The sequence below is a fragment of the Aythya fuligula genome, chromosome 1 (assembly GCF_009819795.1).
Source record: "Aythya fuligula isolate bAytFul2 chromosome 1, bAytFul2.pri, whole genome shotgun sequence".
Classification (NCBI taxonomy): domain Eukaryota; kingdom Metazoa; phylum Chordata; class Aves; order Anseriformes; family Anatidae; genus Aythya; species Aythya fuligula.
In genome coordinates, this window is record NC_045559.1 from 141964365 (window position 1) to 141991142 (window position 26778).

Consider the following 26778-nt stretch of genomic DNA (forward strand, 5'->3'; position numbering starts at 1 on the left):
TGCCAAGGCCTCACCACCCTCAGAGCAAAGAAAGATTCCCGTTGGAAAAGTAATGTTACTTTCCTCCTCTTCCATGATGCAAGCAAATTCCATGGGGAAGGTTTACTTGGTTAGTTCATTGCATAATATGGCCACGTTGTGTTTTGGGAAGATGCTTATCATCCCGTGGATTGTGTCATCTTAGTTTTTATTGCTGTTGTAGCAAACATGTAGTAGAAATGATGCTAGAGAAAAAGGTATTACAAATTACATAATAAAACAAGTCCCAGTCAGAAGATAAACTTCTGACCTTTGCAAAGATAAATGTTGTTTGAATTTTTTTTAAGCGTGATTGCTGGAAAGAATACTTTGGTTTTGAGTTCAGAGCCTATGAACACACTTCTATCAGTTGCAATCAAGTCAGTATTTTCACATAGTTTGGTTTTGCTGATAACTTTCCCCGTGACTGCAGTTAGTAGAAGACTGCTGTATCAGCAGGGCTTGTACAGGGATTGTTTGAACTCCACAATTTCATAGTTGACTTGGGCATGCAAAAAGGGTTGTGTCTGTGTGGCTCTTACATCGTGTTTCTGAAGAGTGAAAGCAATTTATTTGTAAATACCTGGTGTGTAAATGCAGTTAAACCATGGCAACAGCTTTGTTTTAAATGACTTTATTTTGAAAAATACAATGTGCGGTGTAATGTCGACTAAATGTAATACTGACACTGTCAATCAGAGCTTGTACTTCACACGATGATCAGCTAGTCATGCAATAAAATGTGTATGTTATGAAGCACTCCCACTTCAACTGTTTTATCGTTATCTCTTTACGACATTGCACAAATCCTTGTACATTAACACACCCTCTACGCCTGTAGTCTTCCTACGTACTTGACAGCACACACTAGTCACATAGCTCAAGAACACTGAGGTGAGACCACGGCCTTATTGAAATTGAGTGGTGGTTGCCATTAATTTCAGCAGGCTGGGGGCTTCACCCTGAATACCCATCTATGAATTTATTGCGTGCGGCCATTGTAATCACTGAACTGTTTCACTTGCTCATAACTTAACTCAGATGCTTAAACTGGAATACTTAATGGGAAAAAAAAAAAAAAAGTGTAGTATGTCAGTAACACCCAAATGGTTTTATATCTCAGGTTTTGCATTAGTTTTAGTTAGCTACAGAAATCTTAAACACCATCACTGCTACTAGAGATTCTGAAGTTGTTTTCCCTCTGTACTTGCAGAGTTTGAGTAAGAAGGTTAAGTGATGTTAATAGTATAGCGAAACACGGAAGGGCAAAGCTAGCTCCAAACATCTGTGTGTTTCAGGCTATAAATTGCAAGCGCGGCTTTCTGCCTCTCTTTCCTGCCTCTTTATTTTGGGCTTTAAATATCCTTTCCACATTCAGGGCAAAGGATGTCATCCCTTTCTGTTAGGAAGCCACGGCCCACTAACGAGAGAGAACACTTCTTACAGTTAAAGCAATCATTATGCCACTGCCGCTCTTCAAACGAGATGTACTTGGTTCCTCCGAGACCTGTTTGGAAACCAAAAGCATTCTGTTACAGGGGAAGAGTAGCGCGTTAGCCATTAAGTGATGCTATTTCAGACTCCACTTCTGGATAGCTGTGGACGTCTGACATACAGCGGTGAAAAATGCCATTATGCTGAACCTATTTCTGTTTGTTGCTGTGCTAATTTTGTCACCCTTGCTCTGGAACAAGAAGGATTTTCATCCTTAAGCAGTTCTGTTGCTTTCAGCTGAGTTAGTGAGCTAGACCGTTGGTGTGGTTATGGATGGTGGCAGAAATGAACTTTTAAGGATTGGCTCAGCCCTTAGCTGACAGCAGGATGGCACTACAATGCAGAGCAGAAGAAAAGCAACTGCATCTGAATTACAGAAGTCTGGTGGTTATTTACACAACATTTATGATGTCTGGGTAAGTGAATCTTGTTTTGTGAAAATGCATTAAGTTCTTTAGAAAGGAAGTCTTACTTCCTTTCCTTACTTAGGAAGGCTACTTCACGACTTGATTCACAGATTTCAGGGAGGGTGCCTCAAGAAAAGGTGGTTAGCAAATGACAAAAAACATTCAAAAGTGTGAGGCTGTGGAGGTTGTTATGGGGAGTACAGAAGTTGTACAGAAAAAAAAAAGGGGGCTAATGTCTCTTGTAATAGTAATTATTGCTTAACCTTAATGATAAGCAATTTGAATATTATGCAGAGGGATTGACTAGCTGAAAGTTGATGAACGGACTCAGTTGGGCATCTGTCTTACTTGAGAGGGTTTTTTGGGGTATTTGCCATTAGTAATAACAGAAGAAAACAGCATGAAAGAAAGGACTGCGATATTCAGAAGAGAAATGCCTCTGAAGTGAACAGGTAACAACAAGCAAGGTGTTATGCACTGACCTTTCTAGGAGATACACAAACCAGCATCTACAAGTGTGGGGTAGAGCAATATTATCATGTGAAAATGATTCAGATATAACTCAGATATGCAATCTTGGTGTTAAATGCTGATTACTACATGTAGGAGGTTACAATTTTATGCTAAGTATTTCACAGGTAAAGCCATAAGCAGTTGATCTTTTGACTACCATTGTACTGGAAAGCCTTGTAATTTCCCAGCTGCTGTCCTGGGAAGCAATACTTTGCTACAACATGAGGTATAACCCAGTTAGAAGCTACTGGTAGAGAGACTGTTGTTACTGAGGTCAGCGATCCCTCTCCCGTGCAAAAGTGAAATGCCATACAAAACATGGATATCCCGCTACCTGCATAACTCTGTTACTGTGCATCCACCATGGTTCATGAAAGTCAAGTGGAAAGGAGAAAACTTCAATTTAAGGACCCCTTCCACTTTTTATTAGGCACTTGGAAGGCATGGTAAGTATTTAAGTTCACGAATCCTAAATTGTGTTGTGTCTTGATTCTCTCAAGCTAGTCAGAATAAGTTAACGAACCATTTTTAATATCAGAAGCAGTTCATCAGAAAAAAATGAGATAATTTTTCAGTGACTCGCCACGAGGGACCTACCACTGATGGGGTTTGTGCATCCAGCACACTTTTTGGCGTAAAGGTTGCAGAAGCAGCTCAGGCAATACGCAAACTCATCCCTGGAGGTAAAGCGTTGTCCGGACAACTGCTTCTTGCATCCAGTGCAGACAAAGCACTCCTTATGCCAGGGCTGCTCCCGGTAAGTAACGCCTCCTGAAGTGATAGCCTGTTTATGGGAAGTAAGACAAAGTGTTTTCTTGAGGGTGGCAGCTTTGTATCTTGGGTAAAGAGGAAGAGCGATGAGGTTTTTGTGGGTGGGGGGAAGGAGAAAAAGGCTTAACAGCAGCAAAGCATAATTTTGGCTGAATTTAACCTTGAGAAGAACATACAAGTGATTCATTGTAATTGCCCCGTTTATACAAAGAAGCCCTATGTATCACTCTGAATTGTGCTCTTTGTTTTTGAAGCTGGTCTTTGTAGGTCTTTTTTTTAAATTCATGTGCTAGGATTTGTCTCATTTCTGTTCCTTCACCTGTCCCATTCTTCATAATGAAAGAACTACCTTGTGTGTTTTAATTTTCCCCTTATTTCCCTTGGCAAAGATTGCTTTATTTCAATTTAACCTGAAATCTTTTCTTCCTGATTCTCCATAATTTGTCTGGGCTTTTTCCTCTTATAACTAGACATTGCCTACAAAAACAGCTCCCCTGGCTTTAGACAAACCAAACTTCTTTTGACTCCTGAGTGTTCCTAAAAAGCTGTAAAAATGGTCACTTTAATTTCATTTCCTGCCTTCACAAAGGGGAGATTCCCTGGTAAATCCATCTTCTGTGTGGTCATGCAATTTAATATGTGCATTCATCTGTCTTTGCCTCTTTCCAAAGTATTTAGGAGCTTGTTCTCAAACGGAGTTAAAATGAGACTCTAGGAGGGAGATTTAAGGTATGAAACTCCTATCCATCCACCAATTTTTTGAAGCTTCTACAAAGTAGTAAAGGTAATTAGATTTATATTCAGACAGAAGAAAGGAAAACTTGAGTAAATGTTGTCCCTGATGCAGGATGGGAGCTGAAATTATATCATCTCTTGAAATCAGTTGATTTCGAATCTTTTAACACCCACCCACTCACTCCCACACACAGAAAAATATGATGTTCTGCCTAATTGGACTTAAAATGTGACGGGGCTCAATCCCTTGTGTTTTAGGTGAAGAAAATAAGAGCACTACCTTCTTGCACTGGACGCACTGCATAGCAAACTGCTTTTCGTAGCAGGGTACACAGAAGTTTTGATTGTCTTTCGGGATGAAACTCTTTGTCCCAATTGGCTGTTGACAGCGGTAGCAGATAAAGCAAGTCTCGTGCCAGCTGTTGCCTTTATATTCCATCTTCCGAGTACCTGTAATGAGACCAGAACACAAACTGAATTTCTGGCTGAGACCAATGCAGTTTGTAACTCTTCTTCAGTGGCTGGCTGTCAGGGAATAAGCAGTGCAGCTATGAGACAGAGGCTAGCTTATGTTGTCAAGGTATGGGGTACCAGTTTAAGATTTTGGACAGTAAGAGGTTCTCCTTAAAAGAAGAGAGACGTTTACTGTTAATCCACTTTTCTGTCTGTTGACACGATATCAAGTTCTTAGGAGACTAACGAGCTGTTTGTGTGTTGGCTAATGATGAACCACACTAATTCCTTTGCCAACTCTCCTCACCTCAGTCACCACAGGGTGAAGTTTTACCATTTTCCTTTTCTCAAATTTTAATTCCCCTTTGTTTACCAGTACTTTATTTTTCTTTTTTTTTGGTCTCATTAAATTCTGCCCATACTTCAGCAATTTTGTTTTTTAAAGATCTCACTTGCAGCAATGTAGTAAGTGCACTGTTACTCATCTTTGTGCCTGATGCTTGAGTATTTCTGACCCTTTTTGTTAATGGACACCTTTTAAGAATTATGCACTCCCTGTGCTGGTAACTCTTTATATCATACCAAAAGGAATTCTTGGACGAGTGGCATCCTGGGAAAAGATATAGATGCATGTTTTTGGAATAGCCAAGAATTATATTTACACATTTTTAGCTGTTCATTATTTGGGTTTGTATTATCACTGAAACACAAGGCAGGGGGAGCCCTGTTTGTTACCCACTAGATTGAAGTCAGTGGGAGCTCAGTTTGCAGAAGGCCTGAAAGATCAAGCTTGTAATTATTTAGTATTTAATGGGCTTGTCATTATAATGCTTTATTAAATCTTAATTGTACGTTTAGTGGGGCAAAGCAAAGGACAAGAGTAGCATCAACAATCTCCGTGAAGGGTATCCAGCCTCTTGCTGGTTCTTTATAAATGAATTATATTCCAGTTGGTGATCAGAGTAACATGGAGTGCTATACGAACAAACTTTAAAAATAGTAAAAAAATAAAAATAAATATTTCTCATCTCAGATAGAGATTCTTATACTGATAAATGGATGTCTATCTGCTTTTATATATCTTTGCTGTTTCTTATTTATATGTCCTACGCTCTCATCAAACCCTTATCAAAACACCTTAGGTGTGCAAATAAAGTTGTGGTTTTGAGCTTTTGTCTAGGATGACTGGTGCGAGAATCAGCCAAGGAAAAAATTTACTGCAAAAAGTAACTGGTAGTCATTATGGAACATGCATATGGATTATTCAAATTGCCTTTTAATATTTTATTGCTGGACCAATACTCCTTCCACTTTAAGCCCTCAAATCATCAATCAAATCAATTAAAAATCAAGTGCTGTCCTATTGTCATGTGCAAGTGAGTCTTTTTCTGTTTACCTGGTTTTTTTTTATACCTTTTATGCTCAAGAAAGACCTTACAGATATTTTGACCTATTATTCATTTTTTATTGCAGAATCTAAATTTAGAGTATTTTCCTAAAACAACTAAACTGAGAATTAAGTAAACTGTGTGTGTCCTCTGATCTTCAAGCATGGAAAGCCAACTGAGACAGAGTACAAAGGTGGGATTGGACAGAAGAGTTGTCCAGCCATCAAAAGCCTTTTAATGAATGCTTCTAAAGAGAATTGTAAATCCCATTAATAAAACTACTAAATGAAATAGATACTAGTTTTCAAGAACAATCCGTTTCACACACATAAAAATTCTAACAAGATTCATTATGAAAACTATGGGTTCTGGTCATGGAAATAACTTAGGATGCAACTATATCTTACAAAGTTCATCATGTCTTAGCAGAGAGAGTCATGGAAAAAAACATTTGTCACCACAAATATTGCCAAGATTGGGTTTGATGTTTAACCAGATCTTTCCTCAGTCCCAAAAGTGGGTATCCTAACCTGGCATAATAGTCTTCTTGCACTCATTACATTTGGAAGAGTATTCATTGGAGTAGCAGTCAGTGCAAAGTAGATGTTCCTCTTTAGCGGCAAAAGGCTTGTCCACCAATGAATTCTTGCACTGGAAGCAGTGAAAGCAGGTTTCATGCCAGTGGCGGTCCTTGTAAGACAGATCCTATAGAAATCCAAAACCACAGAGTGAACAGAACGAACAATTTGCACAACTGGAAGCTCAGAGAATGTAAATGTGTTCAGATCTGGATCACAGCCAGGAGTTAGGGCTTATTCCCACAGCTCAAGAAAACAGCATGTTCTAATGAAGGTGAACTTATTTTGCCGTGATTACCAAAAGCAGCTGATGACAACTGTCAACCCTCTCTCAAATGAAGGTCAATTGAATTAAATTTCAGTTCAGTTAGGTATTTCCTCTGAGAATAAAGTCCTGGTTTTGAGTCAGGTTAGAACTTGTTAACTTTAGCAATATAACAACTCCCCCTATTTGTCTTAAGTATTTCCAATTTCTAGGTCATTTTATAGCTGTTCGTTTCTGGACTGAAATCCCTTTCCCTTTCTGATAGTTCAACAGATTTACACCAAGGCATGTACGTGTGTGTGCTGCAACTGATTTTTACCAAGTCTTATATTTCTGTTTCAAATGTAAATCAGGTGCATTGCTGGAGACTGAACGAACACTGGAAGATGAGACCACACCGTACCTGTAGCTTCTGATCCAGAACACTCCTGACCAAGGGATTAGCACCTTGGAGCACCTAAGTATTTAAAATATCTCTCCAGTGGTACTTTTTAAAATTAAAACAAAACAAACCAACACCAAAAAAGTTCTTCTAAGAACTATGACTTAAAGGTGTAGTACATTGAGTCTTTTAAAATTCAAAGTAGTCTAATCAAGTAACATTTAAACAGTGTTTTTGGGAATTCAGACAAAATGAAGCTCAGATCATTGCAAGAATGGATATCTACCCCTAAATATGTAGGCTTCAGTTTGAGGCAGGACTGTGAGGTGTGTTCGTGTTGTCATGAGTAGGAAATATAAAAATTCAGCAGAAATAATTTGTCAGGTTCAAGCTCAAGAGCTGCTATATATTAATTAGAAGCACAGAATTGCCCTGGTTAACTGAAGGAAAGGAATGAGTTTTATATCTTTTTATTTTTTTCCCCTAATTGTATAAAGTGGAATGGAAACAATAGCTTGTGTCAGACCTACTCTGCTCCATGTAAGCATAGTCACAGGTGACTCCAAACACGCAATCTTAGCCCAGAACAAACAAATACTGTGGATTTAGGTTAGCCTAAAATAGCAACATGTTATGTCAGCAGGATCCTTGTTCTCAAAAATAGCTAACAGGAAACACTGAAATAGTTTTTGCATAGCTCAGCGGATGCGTAGTAATGTGCTAAACTATAGTAACTTCAGAAGAATTTGCGAAATGAAGAATCTCTCTTTGGACTACTGAGCTGCTCACCTAAATTTCTTAGGTCACTGTGAGTAACGAGTAGTGTCCAATACGTCTTTTGTCTCTGAGAATGCAGCCCGAGAGAGAGTATCTAAGCTTCCTACTGTACAGCTTTCTGACAGTTGTTTACTCAGGTTGTCTATTTATTTCAAGGAAATCTTTTTGAAACAACCCAGATTTCTGACCAGAAAATCGTAGACTTTTCTAATAGCAAAATTAAAAAACTAACAAACAAACAAACAAAAAAACCCACATCTTGTTTAGAAGTTATTTAACTTTTTTTCTTCTTTAAATTAAGTTGAATAGCCTCAATCTGATCTCAAAGGAGAAAAATGTTTTCATCAGAGAAATATAACATACAGCCAAGAGCATTTTCCAAAATAAGAAATTTGCCTGCAAGAAAACAGAATAACAGATCTGTTTTTCTTTCTCTTGTAACAGGATAGATTCCTTTTTTTTTTTTTTTTTTTTTTTTTTTTTTTTTCCTCCCATTTTCTGCCTTTCTCCATATTTTGCAGTATTCTGCAAGCTAATTTTTATACCCCAAACTCTCACACTGATATTTCCTTTCATTTTGCCTTGTTGAATCAATAAAATTATACCATGCAGAAGGTCTGTTTCCTGTTGCAGGGGAATAATGAAGAAAAGGATTAGCTTTTGCTGATGCAATGTTTAATCTTTGTATCGATCACGATGGCAGATTGTATGGACACTAGTGGAGCAGGTCACAGTACCAGACACTTCATCATAGCAAAGTGATGAGTCACAGCCACAACCCAAAGCAAGCAAGATCCAGACTGGTGCAAATAATCTTTAGCTGGCTTGGATGATTGCAACAGCTGGTGTCATCGAATGTGGGGGATGTTTAGGATGTCTGGGTTGGACATGCCTGCAGCAGAGCATTGGCCAGGTGAAATGGTTATTGCTTTCTTTCTCTGAATCTGCCATCTGAAGCAGGGAAGTTCAAGGTACTGATGAAACAGTTTGTGAGTTGTTTCACGGTTGTTCTTAGGTCAGTGCTACGAAGTCGGTGGATATCAGGTTTTGTCTATGTCAGTACATTGCATATCCAACTGGAGCTGTTGGTGTGCACATAAATTACAGATTTATCGATCTAGATCAGATTCTACACTGGAGAAGCTGCATCTGCAAAGATGACTTCAAGCTTGTCTGACTGTTAGGCTGGTGCTCAGTTAAGCTGAAAGAGCATTAGATTTACTCGAGGTTAGGCTAGCTGACAGGAACATAAACAAATCTGTTCAAGCAGAAGACACAAGTGATTTACTTGTAATTACTGTTTATTGCATGGATTTCCAGGAAGAACTAATAAAGACATTTACTATTGTGGACTCACAACTAGAGTGCATCCTTAAAATACTGATGAGTGTGACTTCTCAGCTGCTTTATGCAGCTTGAAAGAAATGAGTCCCTGATGCGACGTATTTAACTAGTTTTTAATGAATCCTCTTATGTTTCCTAAAAGAAATCTGGCGATTGACTTTTTACCATCAATCTGTGCATCTGGCTATGAAAACTGACAGCCACGTGCTCTCGTCAGATAAAGCACACACAAGCACAGATAACAGCCTGAAGAATTACCACAGATTGACATTTCAGAAGTGGAAGTGTGTTTACATACAGAGAGATGCATGCACACAGATGCCTGTGGACTTGGTCTGTCCCGGGCAAGTGTTTTGCAGCTGAGGAGCAGAGAGCTGCAAACTAGTTCCAGATGTGCTCCCAGTGAAAACAAAGGGGGAGGAGGGCAATGCCTGCCTCTGAAGAGCTACAATAAATCCTGCAGCTGAATTTGCAGGAAGAAATATTTAGCACTTCATTCAGTTATATTTCTTCTGAATGTGAAAAATAATAATTCCCTTATCTGATTTGCTTGAGTACAGACATAACTAGATTAATGAGACCTGAAGCTACTCAGATTTGAATGTGTACATCTCTCAGCTTGATCTGAGAATCTGCTTCTTGAAAATTTCAGCTCAGTGCTCCTTGGGGGGACCAAATGAGTGGCAAATTCTGGGATGTTTCTCCAAGAGACATCAGAGTGAGCCAAGAGTTGTACACATGCAGATGACTGACAGTAGGAACATGGCATGAGGAAAAACTAATGTGGACCCTATCTGTATCCAAAGCTTTTTAGTCATCTCTTGCAAAATAGGTTTGAAACTACAGTTTTGAAAAGCCCTCAGGTGCTTTTCAAACAATTTTACTTTCCCTGACTTTCATCGTGCCATCTCCAAAGAGAACTTTGTCAGGATAGCTGTTTTCAGCCCCTCATATCCTACAAATACATCGTGTCTTAGACCTTTGTAGGTCTAAGCAACCTTAAGCCATTGTGAATTACCTTTTCTCCTGAACTGGCTCTCAACAGGGACCCAACAAGAAGAAGGAGACTAGAGGCATCATTACCAGAAGGATAACTGTATATGTTTGTTCATAAATGAAAAGCACACATCAGACTTTCTTACTAGTGACAATGCTATTTTCAGAAGGATAAGCAGGGAAAATGGGGTACTCCAACAAATCTCTGTACAAATTATGGTCATGCACACACTGTAACAGAACATTTTAGTTAATTCCCCATCAAGACTGTATTTAGAAAAGGTAAAATTAAGCAGCACTCTACTGAAGCCAGCACCGTAGTGACATGACAAGATGGATGGTCTCTGTCACCATTCCTCTTCATGAGAGCGAGTCTGATACTCAGCAATGCACAGAGGAAGTGTTGCAACACAGAAGAGAGTTTAAAAATTAGGACAACTTTTCACCCTTTCCTGATCCACGTCATTAGATGCTATATTTTTTGTTTAGTTTATATGTAAGACTGACCCTTTTGACTTATTTTTGGCCTATGTGCTGCCAAAGTAGTTTATCTCATGCTCCACTTTTAATTCTCACATTTTATGGAGGGAATTTTCACCCTCTCCTGCTTGCCAAGGCCAGCTTGTGGTCTGCATTAAGCACTTGATTACTGGAGGTATTTCCTGTATTTGTGATGGTTGCTGTGCCAGAGGGCCTGCAAAGAAACTATTAAAAAAAGGCAAAAATCAACCAAAAGTCACATTTAAGCAGTTAAGCAAATGAGAACATTATGGATGGATTTCCAGAAAGAAGCAAGGAAACAGTGGGCGTAGGGAGCATTCACCAGGGACACGGGCATCAAAATGCCAACCTCTTCTGCTTAAAAGGAGCAAATTTCTGCTAGGACCTGTTGGCATATGGAGGATGTGTAATAGCTGTGAGAGACATGGCATCGTGTTTTTCAACTGTCTGTCTGCCAGTGCCTCCCACCACTCAGTATATGAAGCTTCAGTGTAACCCAGGGGAGATGATGCTATGCACCAGTGCTGAAACACAGCAAGAAAGACACCACAGTAGTGCTGGAGCTGGAGAGCTGGCTGTCTCTTTGTCACCACCCGTTTTGCTTTGGTATAGCCCTTTCAGCTGCAGGAGAGTTGCTGCTGGGTGGGAGGGCTGGTTAGGGGATTGCTCCTGTCCACTAAGAGGAGAGAGATTCTGTTCACTGTTTTTCTGCTGTCTTTTGTACAGTAATTTTCACAATGATAAGTAATCATTTACAATCTAATCAAAGCTAATTCTTGCTTTGCACCTAATTTTGCAGATAAGTGTTCATTCTTTGGGTATCGGGAGCTCTGAGAATCTTAATCCTAGTCTTTAGTCTCAAATTTTGCAGGTCCTAAGAAACAGCCATAGACTAACCAAGAAGTAATTCTTTGCAGGGTGAAATGAGGAGCATCCCCACTGGAGCTGAGATCTAATTTCAGCTCTTTTCAGTGCAGAGAAACAGTGGTGGCCAAGAAGGGACTTGCAAAGGAGGATCTGAGGTGAGAGCTAGTTGGGGCTTTTCAGTCTGTCCTGTGGATGGATGTAAGGGTGGGTGCCCCTGGAGGACACAGAGGCTTGGATGCTACCCTTCTGGATAACATTTTCACTTTATAAAGCTTTAGTTCTAAGTTTTACAGCTGAATAAAGGCTATGTCAGGACAGCTAATATGTATGGAGTCTACTTTGTACCTGTAGTAAGCATACTGGTTTTATTCCCAAGCATGACATGTTTTGACTGTACTGCAAATGCAGTGTGTGAAAAGATATATACATATATATGTATATGTGTATATATCTATTATGTGTTTAGATGCTTATGTGTATAATAAGGAGAAGAAACATGATTTTTGTGACTTTGTGTTTCCTGGTTCAATTATGCTCAATCATGGAAAAACTTTGACTGAAACTTGTGGCTGAGAAACCTTTAAGGGCTTTCTCTTAAATGTATTCTCTAGAGTCTGTTACTGTACTTGAAAAACTACTCTAGTTTTCCTCTCAATGGGAATATTATTCAGATCTCTTTTTTAATACTCACAACATATTTCATTTGCAGAAGACTCAAAGAGCTTAGGGACATTTAGCCATTTGTTAAAATTTGCTTAAAATTGGTCAGCAGGTTGAAAGGCTATAGCATAGAGGATTATTTGAAGGCACACACAGCAGTCATAGAAACAAACAACAACAAAAAAAAAGATGCATTTTTTTCTGGTACACTGTTAATTTCTTTAAGAAATCTTTATTTACTATCTTTTTGTTTTGGTTCTCCACATATAGTTTTGGTCCTTTACATATAAAAATATTCTTGTATTGCAGAAAATTATTGTTTTGTTGTTGTATTTGTTTTATCTGCTATTAGAGTGTGTTTTGCTTAAAAATACAGAAATGAAGTATATCGGATAACACCCACACTCCCTAAATCCATAAATTTGGGTTGAAAAGTTCAGCCTGATTAATTCCTGAATACTTTGTCCGAGATTTGTTGAAGCCAGTCCAAGTTTTGAAATTCTTGAATATCAACACATGGAAATATCTTCTCAGGGGATTAGAAGGAGACCTTAAAACAAAAGCACATTCTAGAATGGGGCAGAAATATTTTGCTTTTCCAGGTCAGGCCAGCTGTATTTTTTCTCTAATCTGCATATTTATGAGCTGTAGGGAAATTGGCAGTTTTATAGCCTCTTATGGGTTATTGCCAGTTCTCTGTCATGATGGCCAAACATTTTCACCTTTTTAAGGCTTCCGAAAGGGGCTTTCCCACCCATTTTCCAATAGGGTAGGATAGATAAGTTTGGAAGAGAGAAGAAATCAAATTTTCCTGATCTGGATAAGCATATACTTTTATATTTCTGAGTCTTTGAAGTAACGATAGTGTGGTAGTACCAGCAATATGAATTAATTTATGTTCCTAGAGGTATGGATCAACAATGAAGGAAATAAAAGAATCCTATGGCCATGCAACGTAAATCACTGTTTTAATGTAAACCCATGCTGCCAGTGAAACTCTTGGCCAACTTTGAACAGGTCAAATTTGTGCAGGGAGGGCGTACGTAGGATGAAATCCATCCATAGCAGTCCAACCATCACTTCACTGGATGCCTCAAATATCATCTGTCTTCATTCAGTCAGAGTAAAACTGGTGTGAACTCCACTTCTTTGGAGTAATTTAAAAGGAAAATAGGCAGTCACACCTCATTTAGAACAGGTACGTGTTGCCATGTGGTGTATAGCTCAAACAAGTGAGACCTCTGCTCTTTCCTATGTAATCTTTAGTTAGGTTCCACTATCATTATTCTCCATTTAGAAGTCTAATTGTGTTCTGACTGACTTATTACTTTGGTCAGTGTGAGCCAAATTTTTGTGGTCCATGAGTTGGCATCTTTTTCTGAGTGTATCTTGTCTCTTGATGACAATTAATTGTGGTCACTGCAGAGACAGCAGCAGCTTAGCTCCGTCCCATCCAAAGGCAAGAAAAATTGGTTGCTGCCACCTTTACAGGTCCTAGCTGGTCCCAAGGCCAGTTGGGCTCTCTTAATGAGTTAAGGAGACTTTCTGTCATCAGATCATCCCATGGCTTAAAGGAAGAGGGGTGCTTTTCAATTTCTATTAACATGTTTTATAATAGAGTCTTACCATTGGAAGTGACGAAAAACAGACACAGGGGTCCAGAAAAAAACACTTTTTCACCAAAAGAAAACCCTACATAACCATCAAGATAAACTTATGGGTCCTTCTAGCTAATATCACCATGCTTCAGACACAAGGCTTCCACATAAAGACAGCGTTCTCCATCCTAAATAATAAAGTAAAATGTCAGTGATGTATTACCTTTGGAAAAAGGTCACTAAATTTAACCTGTTAACTTTGGGGAATACTGAAGAATTACATGTGTTTTTAACATCAAATATTTTCACCTGAAAACCCTTCTGGTACTTTAAATTGGGTCTGTTGCTGCTCAGAGCAGGACTCCTCTCAACCTGTGCATTATGCCCTCCAGCTATATAAGGCCCTGGGCAAATTGAATTAACAAACATCTGAAAGTTTGTTGCTCAACTCTGTTTTAAGAGGTGCGATGCACCCTCCGTTCCTGCTGGTTCCAAAGAAGTGTCTAGCACTTTGAGGACCAAATCGTTCATTCATTACATCAGTGAATTAAGCACTCAAGGATGAGCCTAACATTTCTGTGTAGAGTGAGGGATGTGCTCGCAGCTGTGGGGTAATATATTACTCTGCCAAGATTTCCATGATGAGACACAACTCTGCCGTACCTTGCAGTCAGCGCCAATAGGTTTTTTGCATTCCTCACAGGTGTTGGAGTAGAGGTTTTCATAGCATTTCACGCAGTAGGGGCTGTCCTCCCTCAGGATGTACTTCTTGCCAAACAGGGACTCTTTGCAGTAGTGGCAGTCAAAGCGTTCGGTCATGTTGGTGTCTGGAGTCCAGCTATTCTGCCACAAAGACAGAAACAGGCATTTATCAGACTAAGCATGTTGACCCGATCCCCCAAGAAGGCTTTATTATCGACTCCAGTTTATCAAATTCAAATTTCAATCAGATAAATCAACACAATAGAAGAAAACTGTAAATCTTGTGGCCCTGGACAAAGACTGTAGCCCATCTATTTTAACCACCATTGACATGTCTTTGAACAGAGCTAGTGTTAGAGACCAGAGAAAGGAAAATGGGTAAGTCGTGATTGTGAAGAATTCACATGGGATTCCTAAGGAATATCGAGTAAGTTTGACCTCCAGGCCCAATGCAAGACGTTGTCTCTGTAGGGGATGGAGGAAACCAAATATCTTAAGAGGATGAATCAGCTAATCTCCAGAAGGACCAGCATCTCTTCTGTAAGGTGAGAAGTTTTGCATTGCTGGTAGACTTTAGTCATGCAGGGGCTATCTAACACCATTGCCATGTGCTTCTGCACTTTCCTTCTCTGCATTCTCTATAAGCCCATGGCAAACAGTCATTGCCCTGCAGAGAGCCATTACCCCTCCATCTCTGCTAATATGTGGGACTGTGGGTGCTCTTAGCAGCAGGAGCTGGGGGGGGCAGCAATTGTGTGTCTGAGTCTTCTCTGATGCCCCTGAATGAGTTATCCAAATGCTGTGGTTTATTTGGACACAAACAAGAGCTAGCTACCCTGGTTAAACCAAATGTCATGTAATGTTTATGGAAGCAAAAAAGCCACTAGAAGAAAATGCAAAAGGTCATCTTGTCTGAATCAGGGTCACTTGCTATTTTTTCCTCTGGTCTTGTTATGTCTCCAGTATATTTTGGATGCACACACAAGTAACAATGACATGAATGTCTTTGATTACTTGCATGAATGTTCATTACTGCCTGGGACAATTTATTTTGAGTCTGGGTTTAATTGGAATCATCAGCTTCTTAGCCTGAGGCTCTCAGTGTGTGTTATACCTGAAATCTGCTCAGAGGTTACTGCTGGAGCAGGACATAGCCGCCTGTTTAGGAAGGGGAATTTCCAAGGCAGAAAGCACATTCCACCTGTACTGCATGACCTTCATTGCCTGCCAGGCCTGGTCTCCCCGTTAAGCCAGATTTGGTCTATAAAGCCTTAAATGCTTTGGGTACTAATGGCTTAAGTGGCTATCTCTGTCTTTCACACACAAGTGACGTTCACAGCAGCCGCAGTGCTTTTGCCAACTTTAGCCCTCACTTTTAAACAAAAAGTTGTTACTTGCTTAGTGTTCTTGGCATGGGTTCCTTGATCCTGGAGTTTGTCCTTTTCTTTTGGCTGGAGGAGCCACCCTTAGGGCATTCTGAAATTCTTAGTTCTCCTCCAGGATTTTCAATTCTTATTATACTGTATCCCCTGTGGCTGGTGTTTGATTAAGGTTGTAGGGTGGTCCGAATGGGCAAAGTTGGATTTGGTGGCTAGAAGGCTTTCTATTTTTGATGATCTGTCAGCTGCTGAATTGTGTAGTTATTCACTAAGCCTAAGAAGTGAGAGCTTTTGTATGTGTGGTGCAGGTACATGATGGCTCAGCTGCTGGGAAGCCTTCTGAGCTCCAGGTGACTGCTAAAGGAAAAGGACAGGGAAACTAATGAACACCCCAAAGTGCTTGGAACACAAATCCTGGCAGCCGGTCATCCGTGCTATGACCTACTCAAAAGGAGCAGCAGTGCAGCTGTTTTCACTCTACAGAAGCTGTGGAAAGCACTAATTAACTTCCTTATCCAAAAGGAAAGCTAGGAGTACGCTAGGTGCTCTTGGTCCTTGGAGATTAAAGAGCACCATAGGGATTGATAACGAAATGATGGAAAATCAGAGGAATTACACTGGAGAAAGAAGTGCAGAGACTACCCGAAGTTCACCTGTAGCCCATCTCCAACAGCAATGGCTAGCAAAGACAGCAGAAGGAAAGAGAGCAAGAAACAGGGCTGGCACAAAGGTGTATTTCCTTCATAACTTGCTTCCTGCAGGTTAGTCTCCTCTTCAAGTGGAGGTGAAGTCTTTGCCACAACATTTAGTCGGTGTTGGTAGATTTATTTTCCCCTCCATTTTGAGCCCATTTACATTCCCAACCTACGTAACACATTTGTACTTCCCATGAAAGAAATAGAAAGGACTTAACTTGCTTCAAGCAAATCCCTCCAAGGAGTAATTTCAGCTAAATGAATGGAGTCAGGCTATTATAAAGTTGTGTGTATGACTGAGTCTGAGAGGAGTGTTAGCTTTCTGTAAAAGGTAGGTATTTAGGACATAAATCTGTAGCTTTTTACCAGACTCTATCACCTTTTTAAATGATAGGATTTGGTTGCACAGTCAATTTGCATTATTAAAAATCTGAAATGTGTATGGACTTGCATTTTTCACATTTCTTCAGATTTTTTTTTTCCCTAGCCTTGAATTAGGTGTGCAATACCACAGAGCCAAAGCTTTGTGTGGTGAAGACGTGTAAGAGTGAAAAATATAGGGTGTGATTCCCTTAAAGGTTTATACCATTTCTATTCTTCATCCAAAGCTGCCAAATGTAAAATAGAAGTGGTTCGTAACTGGAAGCAAAGACTATTACATCTGAACTGGATGTTCCGATGTCGCGGGGGTGTTCCTGAGTGCTCTATTATTTTCTGGGTGTTTTTTTCACAGGAACACAGGCAAGCATTACAGCTTGTTTGTTATAAGAAGAGTCACTGCCACTATTTTGGAAAATACCTAGACACATCCTGAAAGGGATTTGATTTTGTTAACTGTGCTCAGAGATTGTCAAGGTCCCTCCCAGAGCAGGGAGAGGCAGAACCAATTCCTATGTCTCAAATAGATTTGGGGTGAACTCCACTCTGAGAAGACCCTGAAGGGATATTTCTGGTTAGGGTTAGAGGCATAGCTCCAGTGGTCTGGGAAATTAAATGACAAGAAAGGAAAATCTCCAAGATCTGCATTTTGGTTTTAGTTACGTGACTTTGCTGGATCTGGCAGCAATTTCAGACCCAATATCTCTTAAAGTTAGGCACTCAGGTTCATATGGTTTCCTTCAGAAAGCTGGAATTCAGCGCGAAGCATCCCAAGCTCCAGGCTGTTTAGATTTGAGTCTTGGACTGAATCTCACAACCCACTATGTGATATTTTGAGGATATTTTGGCAGTTTTATTCTTCTCTGGAGAGAAGAAATTAAATATAAAATAATCAGAGGGCCTATCTGCGGAATATTAGTAGGAATGCCAAATGAATCCTTTCACTGTTGCTTTACAAATAAACATGAAATCACACTGAGCAATGCTTTTGCCTGTCAAAAAAAAAAAACAAAAACAAAAACAAAAAAAAACCCAACAACTATTTTCGCAGTTGTGGACAGGCACAAATTGCAATTCAGCCTTCTTGCCATTGATTAATGCCTTCCTATTGTGCTGATACTTGTTGAATGTAGAGCTCTGTGGGCCAGAAGCTCATCTTTATTATGCCTCTCTGTAGTACCACAAGGTCTTTAGATTTTATTGCAGTAGTCATTTTACACTGATGCAATTTCAGATTGCTCTCAACATTAGCATAAGGGAGAAATTGATTTTTCTGCCACAGTCTCCCTCCTACAGCATTAGACATAACAAGTACATCTCCAAAAGGAAAACAGCTTTCCCCTGCATGCCCAGAAGGGAAGTTCCAGCTTATGCTAAATGTTAGCACTACCCAGATAGTGTCTTCCAGGATGTAAGAATTGGCATGAAAATTACCAAAAAGTAAGTAGTAGGCTGAAATAAAAGCTGTGCTTCTTTCCTCTTCTTCCCCTCTCTGCTCATACAGGCTCATCTTACTAGAAGCAATGGTTGAAGTTATCATACTATCTCATAAAAATTAGGGTTTATTAAGGAATTATGTAGCATTCCCTCATCAACTGACATGATCTGCTACTAGAAGAAGGGACTAGCTGCCCCAGACCATGTGTGCTTTTTCCAGCAATGTTTGCAAACCTAATAGGAGATGTTCTCTAAATTGTCTAAAAAACATAGGAGTTTAGTTTATTTAGAGAAGTGAAACACTGATCTCTTTACTGGTATTTGCAGATACTGAACTAAACCACCTGTAGATGCCTAAGAGGGGTTTGTTACTGACCTTGGTCAGATCGATAGGGCTAGAGTTTTCCTATGCCCCTAAGAGCAAGATGTTCTCTCATGAAATAAAAGGTCTTTGGAGACACCCATCTTCTTCCAACACATACACACATTTCTCCCACCTGACTTTTTTTTTTTTTTTTTCTTTTTTCCCAGAAGAACTGTGCACATGGAGTATTTTTGATCTGTTTATTTTCCTTCCCCTGAGAAAGGAAGATTTGTGTCTGGCAACTCCAGTGACATAAGCCATGCAGGTCCAGAGCATTTGGAAACAATTTATGCTAATGTTCCAAAGGCTAAATTGCAAAGATTTATGATATCCTTTGCAACTATGAACTAGCAGTTCAAACTGTGCTGGTCTTTCTGGCAAGAGGTGATTATTTTCCTGTAACTTAGCAGCTATTGCCACATTTATTATCTACAATCTTACTGCAGCAACTGCAAACCACTCTTCTAAGTGCTAATCATTTTTCCACACCAGGCAATAATGTCATGCAGGGGGGCAGGAGAGAAGAAGGGCTGTATATATATGTGTGTGTGTATTTCTTTTGAATTTACTTCAGGAGAAGTAAAGAAATGACCATTTGCCAGTAGCACTGACAAGTGGAAAAAAGATGTAACATGCAGTCAGAATCCACCTGAACTTCAGTGGGTGGAAGTTAGCTGGAACAGATGCACAACACAAACATCCAAAACAGTCCTTCATGTTTATGTTTACTGGGACGCATTTAGGGGCAGTAGCCCTCTTTCTTTTGGCTTGCTTATGTTCTGCTTTGTGGGACGAGTGCCCACAGACACCCTGATGGGAGATCCTGTAGGGAAACCTGCATGCTTGGATCTGCAGCTGGCCATGGGACAAGTGCTACTTCTGTGTTGCTTGCATCCCTGACCCTCCAGCAGCAGGCTCCTGACCATGGGGAACCAAGCCAGCTGATGCAGAGCAGGTAAATGTCTCTCCATGGATCACAGAGGGACATTTTAATCCTTAGCTTCCAAAAGCTAAGCCAGATGCTGAGATGCAAGTGACACAGAGCTCATCCTACAGAAAGCTCAGCCATCTGCTCTTCTCCTGCCATAGGCCCTCTGTCCCTGACAGTGGCTGTTGGGCTACCACTCTGTAAAGATGAGTTTCTTCATTAAAGAGCGGAAAAGAGTTATGCTTTTGCAAGGTTATTGAGACACTGAAGCTTATTACTGTGGCAGCTGTTCATAACATCACTTTTGTGCATGTCCCTGAAAAGGGGAGGCATGATTACTGTAGGGAATGAGTGGCTGGGTGTCCCTGTATCCCATAGTCTGGGGCTTATGCTCAGCTTGTAAATGAGACAAGGATGCTTAGACAGATCTGGCTTCAGTCTTTCTTTCTCTTGTCATTTTTAAGCTGAGGAAAAAGTGAAAGCTTCTTTCTCTTGTTGCTGTGGAAGAGCAGTCCTGTAGTAAACCCATCAAAAGATTCGGCACCTTGTCTTCAAGAAATCAAGGCCTTGTAACATAACATGTCATTGCTCTCCCACATCAGCCCTGTTAACAATGTCCAGACTGATTTACCAGTGTCCAAGTCAAGGTTAGGATGTCAGAAATATCTGACTACAGAGGTGTCCCTTGCTGCTTCTGAAGGTTTTAAGCTTAGAGAAGATATTTGTAGATCTCCTACCAGTTACCTTGCAAAAGCAGGGAAAACTTGATTTGCTATTTGAACATAATAATAAAATAAAGTTGTACCCAGATCTTAAATATCCCACCCAGTCTTTTCTATATACGTACTAAATATTAAAACAAACAAACAAGCAAACAAACAAAAAAGCCCTTTATGTTTTAATGGACCTTTTAAAGTTACCTGAAAGTATTCTTCAGAATCACATTTAAGTTTTTCCAGCAACTCATCTTGCTTGTACACGGGTGACTTATTTTGCTTATGGTATAGCATTCCAGTGTCTCTTTTTAAGTAGTTTAGAGCAATTTTCTGAGCAGACAGACGGCATTAACATGTGCAGATAACCAAAGCATACCTGGTTCCTGTCTGGATAGCACAGTCAGCCTATCATGAATTAGAAAGTGGAAAGTCTGCTATTTAATATTGCTTTCATTAAAGTAATAATAATAATAAAGAACAGAAAATGTTTCTTGTGTGGGAAGGCTCTCAATGCCTCTGCCTAAGTACAGTCACAACGGTGGAGCAGGAACACTCCAGTTGTGGTTTCTGCGTGGTTTGTTGTGTTTGGCATTCAGTAAGGATCTGCTCCAGTTTAGAGCCATTCCTGCAGCTGTGGAGTAAGCAGCAGTGGTAGTAAGTACAGATCCCACAGAAGAAATGAGCACTGGTACTTTGACAGTGCACCCCACACAATTTACACTATGATTAACTGAGGTTGATATTGAAGTGACTAGAGGATGTATGGTTTTACAAACATTCCTGCATACATTTCATTTACAAAAGGAGCCTATTTAAATAACACAGAGCATGACTCTTACATCTACCATAGCGAGGAAGAGCACAGCTCAAGCGGAAAGGCTTGCTCTTATGTTGTATTTCAAAGCCTTTTGAAACTGCTGTCTGCCTTCTTTCTCTTGTGGAATAAGACAATACTTACTCCAAAGAGAGAGGCCAAATACTTGACATTACTTAAGCATAGAAATTCATATTTCTAGTAAGATCATTTAAGCAGATAACAGAACATGAGGAAGGAGAAAAATAGTATAACATTAATAAAACCTGCAGTTATCTCTGGCTCTACCCTATGGAAAAAAAATATTTAATCTAAATGACTGCAGCTATTAGGCTCCAATAGAGGTATGTTTTTTCCAGAAAAGTATCATTTTCTCTTATTGACAGGAGCACTGTTAATGTCAAGGAAATCAGACTCCAAGATAAAAATATCCAGAAAAAAATCACGTTCTACTATGCAATGAAATTTCTGAGTTTTTCTATATTTTTGAAATGCTTTATAAAAAAATCCAGGACACAAAAATAGGACACTGTCCCAAATATATAATGTTTATTTCTTTCTAGAAAGTATAGAAACAAAACTGGGAGGATCCTATGCAGGAAGAATGCATTGTTATTTGTCCTGGACTTTAGCAAAGCAGCTCCGTCTCTTTCTCTCTGTTTCTGTTTACAAAGTCAAGACCACAAAAGCCCTTTCTGTCTAAGATAACTGGCACACATGGTGATGTGGAGGACAGTTAATGCACGTCTTTCATCTGCTGTGTGAAACTACTGTAGCAATGAATGCTTCGATGCTGTGAGGCATCCATACTTCTCTGCTAAACTCCTGAGCCATTGGCTTTCCAAAATGTGGGAAAAAAAGGCTACATAAGTCTTAGTGATGCCCATTCAGATGGACATATTTTAGAAAAATAGGTGGGTTACAGCTTGGTGAAACCAGTTTGGTCCAGTTTGTTGGCTGGGGTTTAGGGATAGGGACTGGACATAGTGAGCAAAGACATCAGCTGTTAATGTTGAGTAAAAGCATCTGTGGTGCATGAGAGACTTGGGAACAAGCACTGAAAGACAAAGTGAGCCTGGAGACAAGGAAATAGGTAATCCTTTTGTGGGTGAGATCCTTCCTAACTGAAGAAGGAAGATGTTGGGTGGACTGTGGAGAAATGCACTGCATAACATGGAGGAGGAATTAATCATAGAATCATAGAATCATAGAATATCCTGAGTTGGAAGGGACCCTTAAGGATCATCAAGTCCAACTCTTGACACCGCACAGGTCTACCCAAAAGTTCAGACCATGTGCCTAAGTTCACAGTCCAATCTCTTCTTAAATTCAGACAGGCTCGGTGCAGTGACCACTTCCCTGGGGAGCCTGTTCCAGTGTGCAACCACCCTCTCTGTGAAGAACCCCCTCCGGACGTCCAGCCTAAATTTCCCCTGCCTCAGCTTAACCCCGTTCCCGCGGGTCCTGTCACTAGTGTTAATGGAGAAAAGGTCTCCTGCCTCTTGACAACCCCTTACGAGGAAGTTGTAGACTGTGATGAGGTCTCCCCTCAGCCTCCTCTTCTCCAGGCTGAACAGGCCCAGTGACCTCAGCCGTTCCTCGTACGTCTTCCCCTCAAGGCCTTTCACCATCTTCGTAGCCCTCCTCTGGACACTTTCCAACAGTTTCATGTCCTTTTTATACTGTGGTGCCCAGAACTGCACACAGTACTCGAGGTGAGGCCGCACCAGCACAGAGTAGAGCGGGACAATCACCTCCCTTGACCTACTAGCGATGCCGTGCTTGATGCACCCCAGGACACGATTGGCCCTCCTGGCTGCCAGGGCACACTGCTGGCTCATATTCAACTTGCTGTCTAATCAGTGATGGGACCTAGTCTCTGAAGATACTTCTGGTCTAAATCCATAGAGTTCCTTAGAACAACAAGAAAACAGGGCTAAGGAAATGCTTACAAATATCTTACTGTTTTATGCAACTTAGTACTTTTATTATACAAGATGAAGAGTGATGAGTTTTGAACCCTTGTGCCTATGTTTTCCAAGGGTCTAGAACTGCTTCCTGCCAAACTTATGTGCAGCCCTAGAGCTTGCTCTTCTGTGGTTGATATATTTGCAACTTCAAAACTGAAAATTTGCTGTGAAAAGGGAGAGGTGAAAATTTTTATGTCAGTGTTACGTTCACCTACATCCCTCTTACAGTGTTTTGCTATATATACACTAAACATTATCATCCTAGATAGCCAATATAATGTAGAAGAGTATGTAAAAAGGAAAAAAATGAAGACTAATTTTTTGAGTTGACATGAGTATTATTGTATTCAGCTTTAAAATAAGCCTCTAGCATTTTCTAATCAAACTATATATTTGCCTCATCCCTGGCAGTGTCCAAGGCCAGGTAGGATGGGGCTTTGAGAATCCTGGTTCACTGGGAGGTGTCCCTGCCCATGGCAAGGGGTTGGAAATATATGGTCTTTAAGGTCCCTTCAGACCCAAACCTTTCTATGATTACATATATGTGGATATCTAATTAGCATTGTTTTAATGTTAATGCTTCATTGGCAGTCAATTTATCCAAGATTTATTTCCATGAAAACTTTCATTACCCTGCCATTTCACACCCTCACTTGGGAAGAATCTGCATCACAAATAACTGTGCACATGTAAATGAACCATAAAAATTGCACAATTAAAATTTATCAGTCTAAAAATGCAAATTATGAGTTCCACAATCTCTGCAGCAGTACCCAAATGCGGTAAGGTGACTGTCTACAACACTATACCATACAGAGGTTCTTTGATGATACTGAGGATCAATTTATCCAACATGAATGCACCTCAGACCTGCTTGTAGCTCGCCTTTAGGGTCCTAGAATGAGCAGTGGTGTACGGCCAGCAGCAACAGGCAATCATTCAGTTTTCAGCCCAGTTTTCATAGAGGAGCCATGTCCTCTGGCTGTTGGTGTTAACATTAATCCAGTCCCTCCCTTGAGTTCTGAATGTCCTGCACACTTCAAGGCAAGGAGGTGAGGATGACAGCAGGTAAAGCATTGCTTGGTTCTCAGACCTGGGACTCAATGTCCTGTGGAACAGAGCCAGGATTCACTCCTGTGAGTATAGGTCTTTACAGCCCACTCCCCTCATTTTCTTTTGCGGTGAAAGTTTGAATTTGCATGGAAATGTGGCAGAAACAATCACATCTGCCCTTACAATTGCAGGACCTGCATTTATCTATCTGTCTGTCTATCTATCTATCTATCTATCTATCTATCTATCTATTTTAATCTCCTGATATTTAAAGCATAATAGGAACTTGCAGGACTATGTTGAGTGTGACTGAAGGAGTTGTCTAAACCTTTTCTAGTGCAAAGTGTGATCTCTGGGAGTGCTGATGTTTGTCTGTACGGATAGGAAAGATGTGATTTCAGGGAAAGAGACTTCCTTAAGAAACTGTATTATCTTAGGCAGGGCATTATCTGTATCTGAGTACTTTGATCAGTTATAGATAAAGACTAAATTGCCATTGCATGATCTTCATGGTGGAAGTTTTACATAAATAATGTCCAACAACACAGCTGCTGCTATATGATAGCAGTGATCTCACAGAAAATAATGAGAATGTCCTATAAAAAAAACAAGCACCTGGAAGTGAGTTTTTGGTGCTTGCATGTGTAGCACTGCTGATTCCCTTGGGAGCACATTCAGCAGAGTGGTAAGAACCAAAAGTAAATGAATTCTACCCGAATGCTTCTGCCATCTTGGGATCTTCTAAGCATTCTGGAAAAAACTCAGGCACTGGTGCATCTCCCAACCTCAGGCTCACTAGTCAGGTGGAGGTGTCAAGTGGGAACCCCAGGTAACTTCCACAAACATGATTTCTCAGCAACAGCAGTTTTTTTTGACCTTTCAGCTGGCACCTCATCCCAACCATGTGTTAGTTCTGACACCAAAGGACAGCCCCAAACCATCAATATCTGTCTTATGGCTAGTGCAAAAGACAGTTTTATTAAAGCTCTGGCCAGCTTTTGGATACGGTAGTGCCACTAGGTCGTGTTTGGAACTGAGTTTTTAATAGATACAACACCTCATATGATTTTTTTTTTTTTTAATTTTCCCAAAATGGGATCTAGATCTGATCATGGGCTCTATGGAGAGAGCAGTCTTTTGGGTGCAACTTTTCCCAGTTATACGTACAGACACAGAAAACAAGCACTTTTTTTTTTTTTTTTTTTTTTTTTAATATAAAAGGACTATTTTTCTCTTTTTCAAATCCAAATGCCCAAAGCAATCAATTTCAAAGTTTACCATCTGGCTGACAAAAGACACAGAAGACTTAAGCCATAAAGCAGGGAGTTCTGTAAGTGTATGAACAGATGAAAATAAGGTTCATAACAGAAATGGCAACCTTAGCTACAGAATTCCTTCACACTGTGATCTGTGTGAGTGTCTGATAATACATACCCTTCTGCTGGCACTTCTAGGACAACTCCTATTTAAGACAGTGTACAAATATGTATAGCCAACAATATATGTTACAGCTATTGACCTTGGACCTAATGATCAATCAGCAATCTCAGTTAATATACCCCCAGATAGGCATCAGGGGAGTAACAAAGGCAGCTGCTGTATAGATTTTACAAGGTTTGCTTTCTCATGTGCCTCTGTACAGAGCAAAGCTGAAATACGCCGGCATTGAGTGAACTAAACAAAAGCCATATCTCTTTAGGGAAGTAGGAAGTTTAGAGCAGCCAATGCAGACAATGAAAGTTAGTATTTCCTTTATTATGCACAGAGAGAAATCCATGTTCAGTGGCATACAGTAAGCACCTACATGATCGTGACTGCACACACAGGCACAAAGAGAGAAGCATGAAAGGAAGGGATTCAGAGCTATTAATTGGGATTTGCATTCTTATTTATTCTCACCACGTAAAAAGAAGAAATATGGTGCTGATGGCTCCCCGTTTTTCCCGTGCACAATCCGTCCACAGTGTTTGCCTGCGATCAGGAAAGGCTACCTTTGTTTCATGTGCATCTGCTCTTGCTGGAGTGCAAAAATGATCCTTTGTTGCACTAGGAAGCAGGAAGTGTGCACAGAGGTGTGCGAAACCCAAGAGCCTGGCTCTGAGTTGCTCTGACCTCCCCAGCGGCTTACACCCACAGCACAATGCAGTCATTAAAAACAGGTACACACGAAATGACCCGGTGCCTCATCAGCTCGGACACGCAGCAGTAACTGCTCTGATGAGGAATTCATCTTTTTTTTCTCCTCTTCACAAACCTGGCTGTGTGCTCAGGAGAAAGGGGGACCGGCGATCCCTCTCCTTGCCTCCTTACCCAACAACCCACTGGGTACCACATCACGCATCCCTCTCCATCTCTCTGCACCCTTTGTTTCCAGCGGCGCCTTCAAAGGCACAGTCGGTGGGTAGCGGGGAGGGAGGGGGTGGAAAAAGGGGATATTTACTTACAGAGCAGCAGCGGGCAGCTAGTGTCACCTCCCGGAGCAGGGGCAGGGGGTCACATCCATTAACAAACGGGTGAGGAGCACACCGGCCTGCCTGCAGAGGAGAGCGGTACAGCCAGCCGGGGCTTCCTAGTGCCTGCCCAGAGCAGCTCTTC

At 40.5% G+C, this 26778-nt stretch overlaps 1 protein-coding gene across 2 annotated transcripts; it reads right to left on the minus strand.

Moving 5' to 3' along the window:
- Positions 1-646: 646 nt before the first annotated feature.
- FHL2 (four and a half LIM domains 2) lies at positions 647-26778 on the minus strand. Of its 2 annotated transcripts, none has more exons than XM_032188804.1 (6): positions 26628-26778; positions 14411-14585; positions 6310-6484; positions 4219-4388; positions 3030-3216; positions 647-1525 (listed from the first exon to the last, which is right to left on the minus strand). In XM_032188804.1, the coding sequence occupies exons 2-6, from the start codon at positions 14564-14566 to the stop codon at positions 1374-1376; spliced, it is 840 nt and encodes a 279-aa protein (XP_032044695.1). In that variant the 5' UTR covers positions 14567-14585; positions 26628-26778; the 3' UTR covers positions 647-1373. The 2 variants fall into 2 exon arrangements, with proteins under 2 accessions (XP_032044695.1, XP_032043845.1); XM_032187954.1 differs by having other exon boundaries at positions 14411-14590.

Excerpts from the sequence above, each read along its gene's own strand:
- FHL2 (XM_032188804.1), bottom strand. The coding sequence starts at position 14,566 with ATGACCGAACGCTTTGACTGCCACTACTGCAAAGAGTCCCTGTTTGGC. Across the intron at positions 6,485-14,410 it reads CTATTGGCGCTGACTGCAAG|GATCTGTCTTACAAGGACCG; the intron begins GTACGGCAGAGT and ends GGATTTCTATAG. Across the intron at positions 4,389-6,309 it reads CAAGAAGACTATTATGCCAG|GTACTCGGAAGATGGAATAT; the intron begins GTTAGGATACCC and ends GTCTCATTACAG.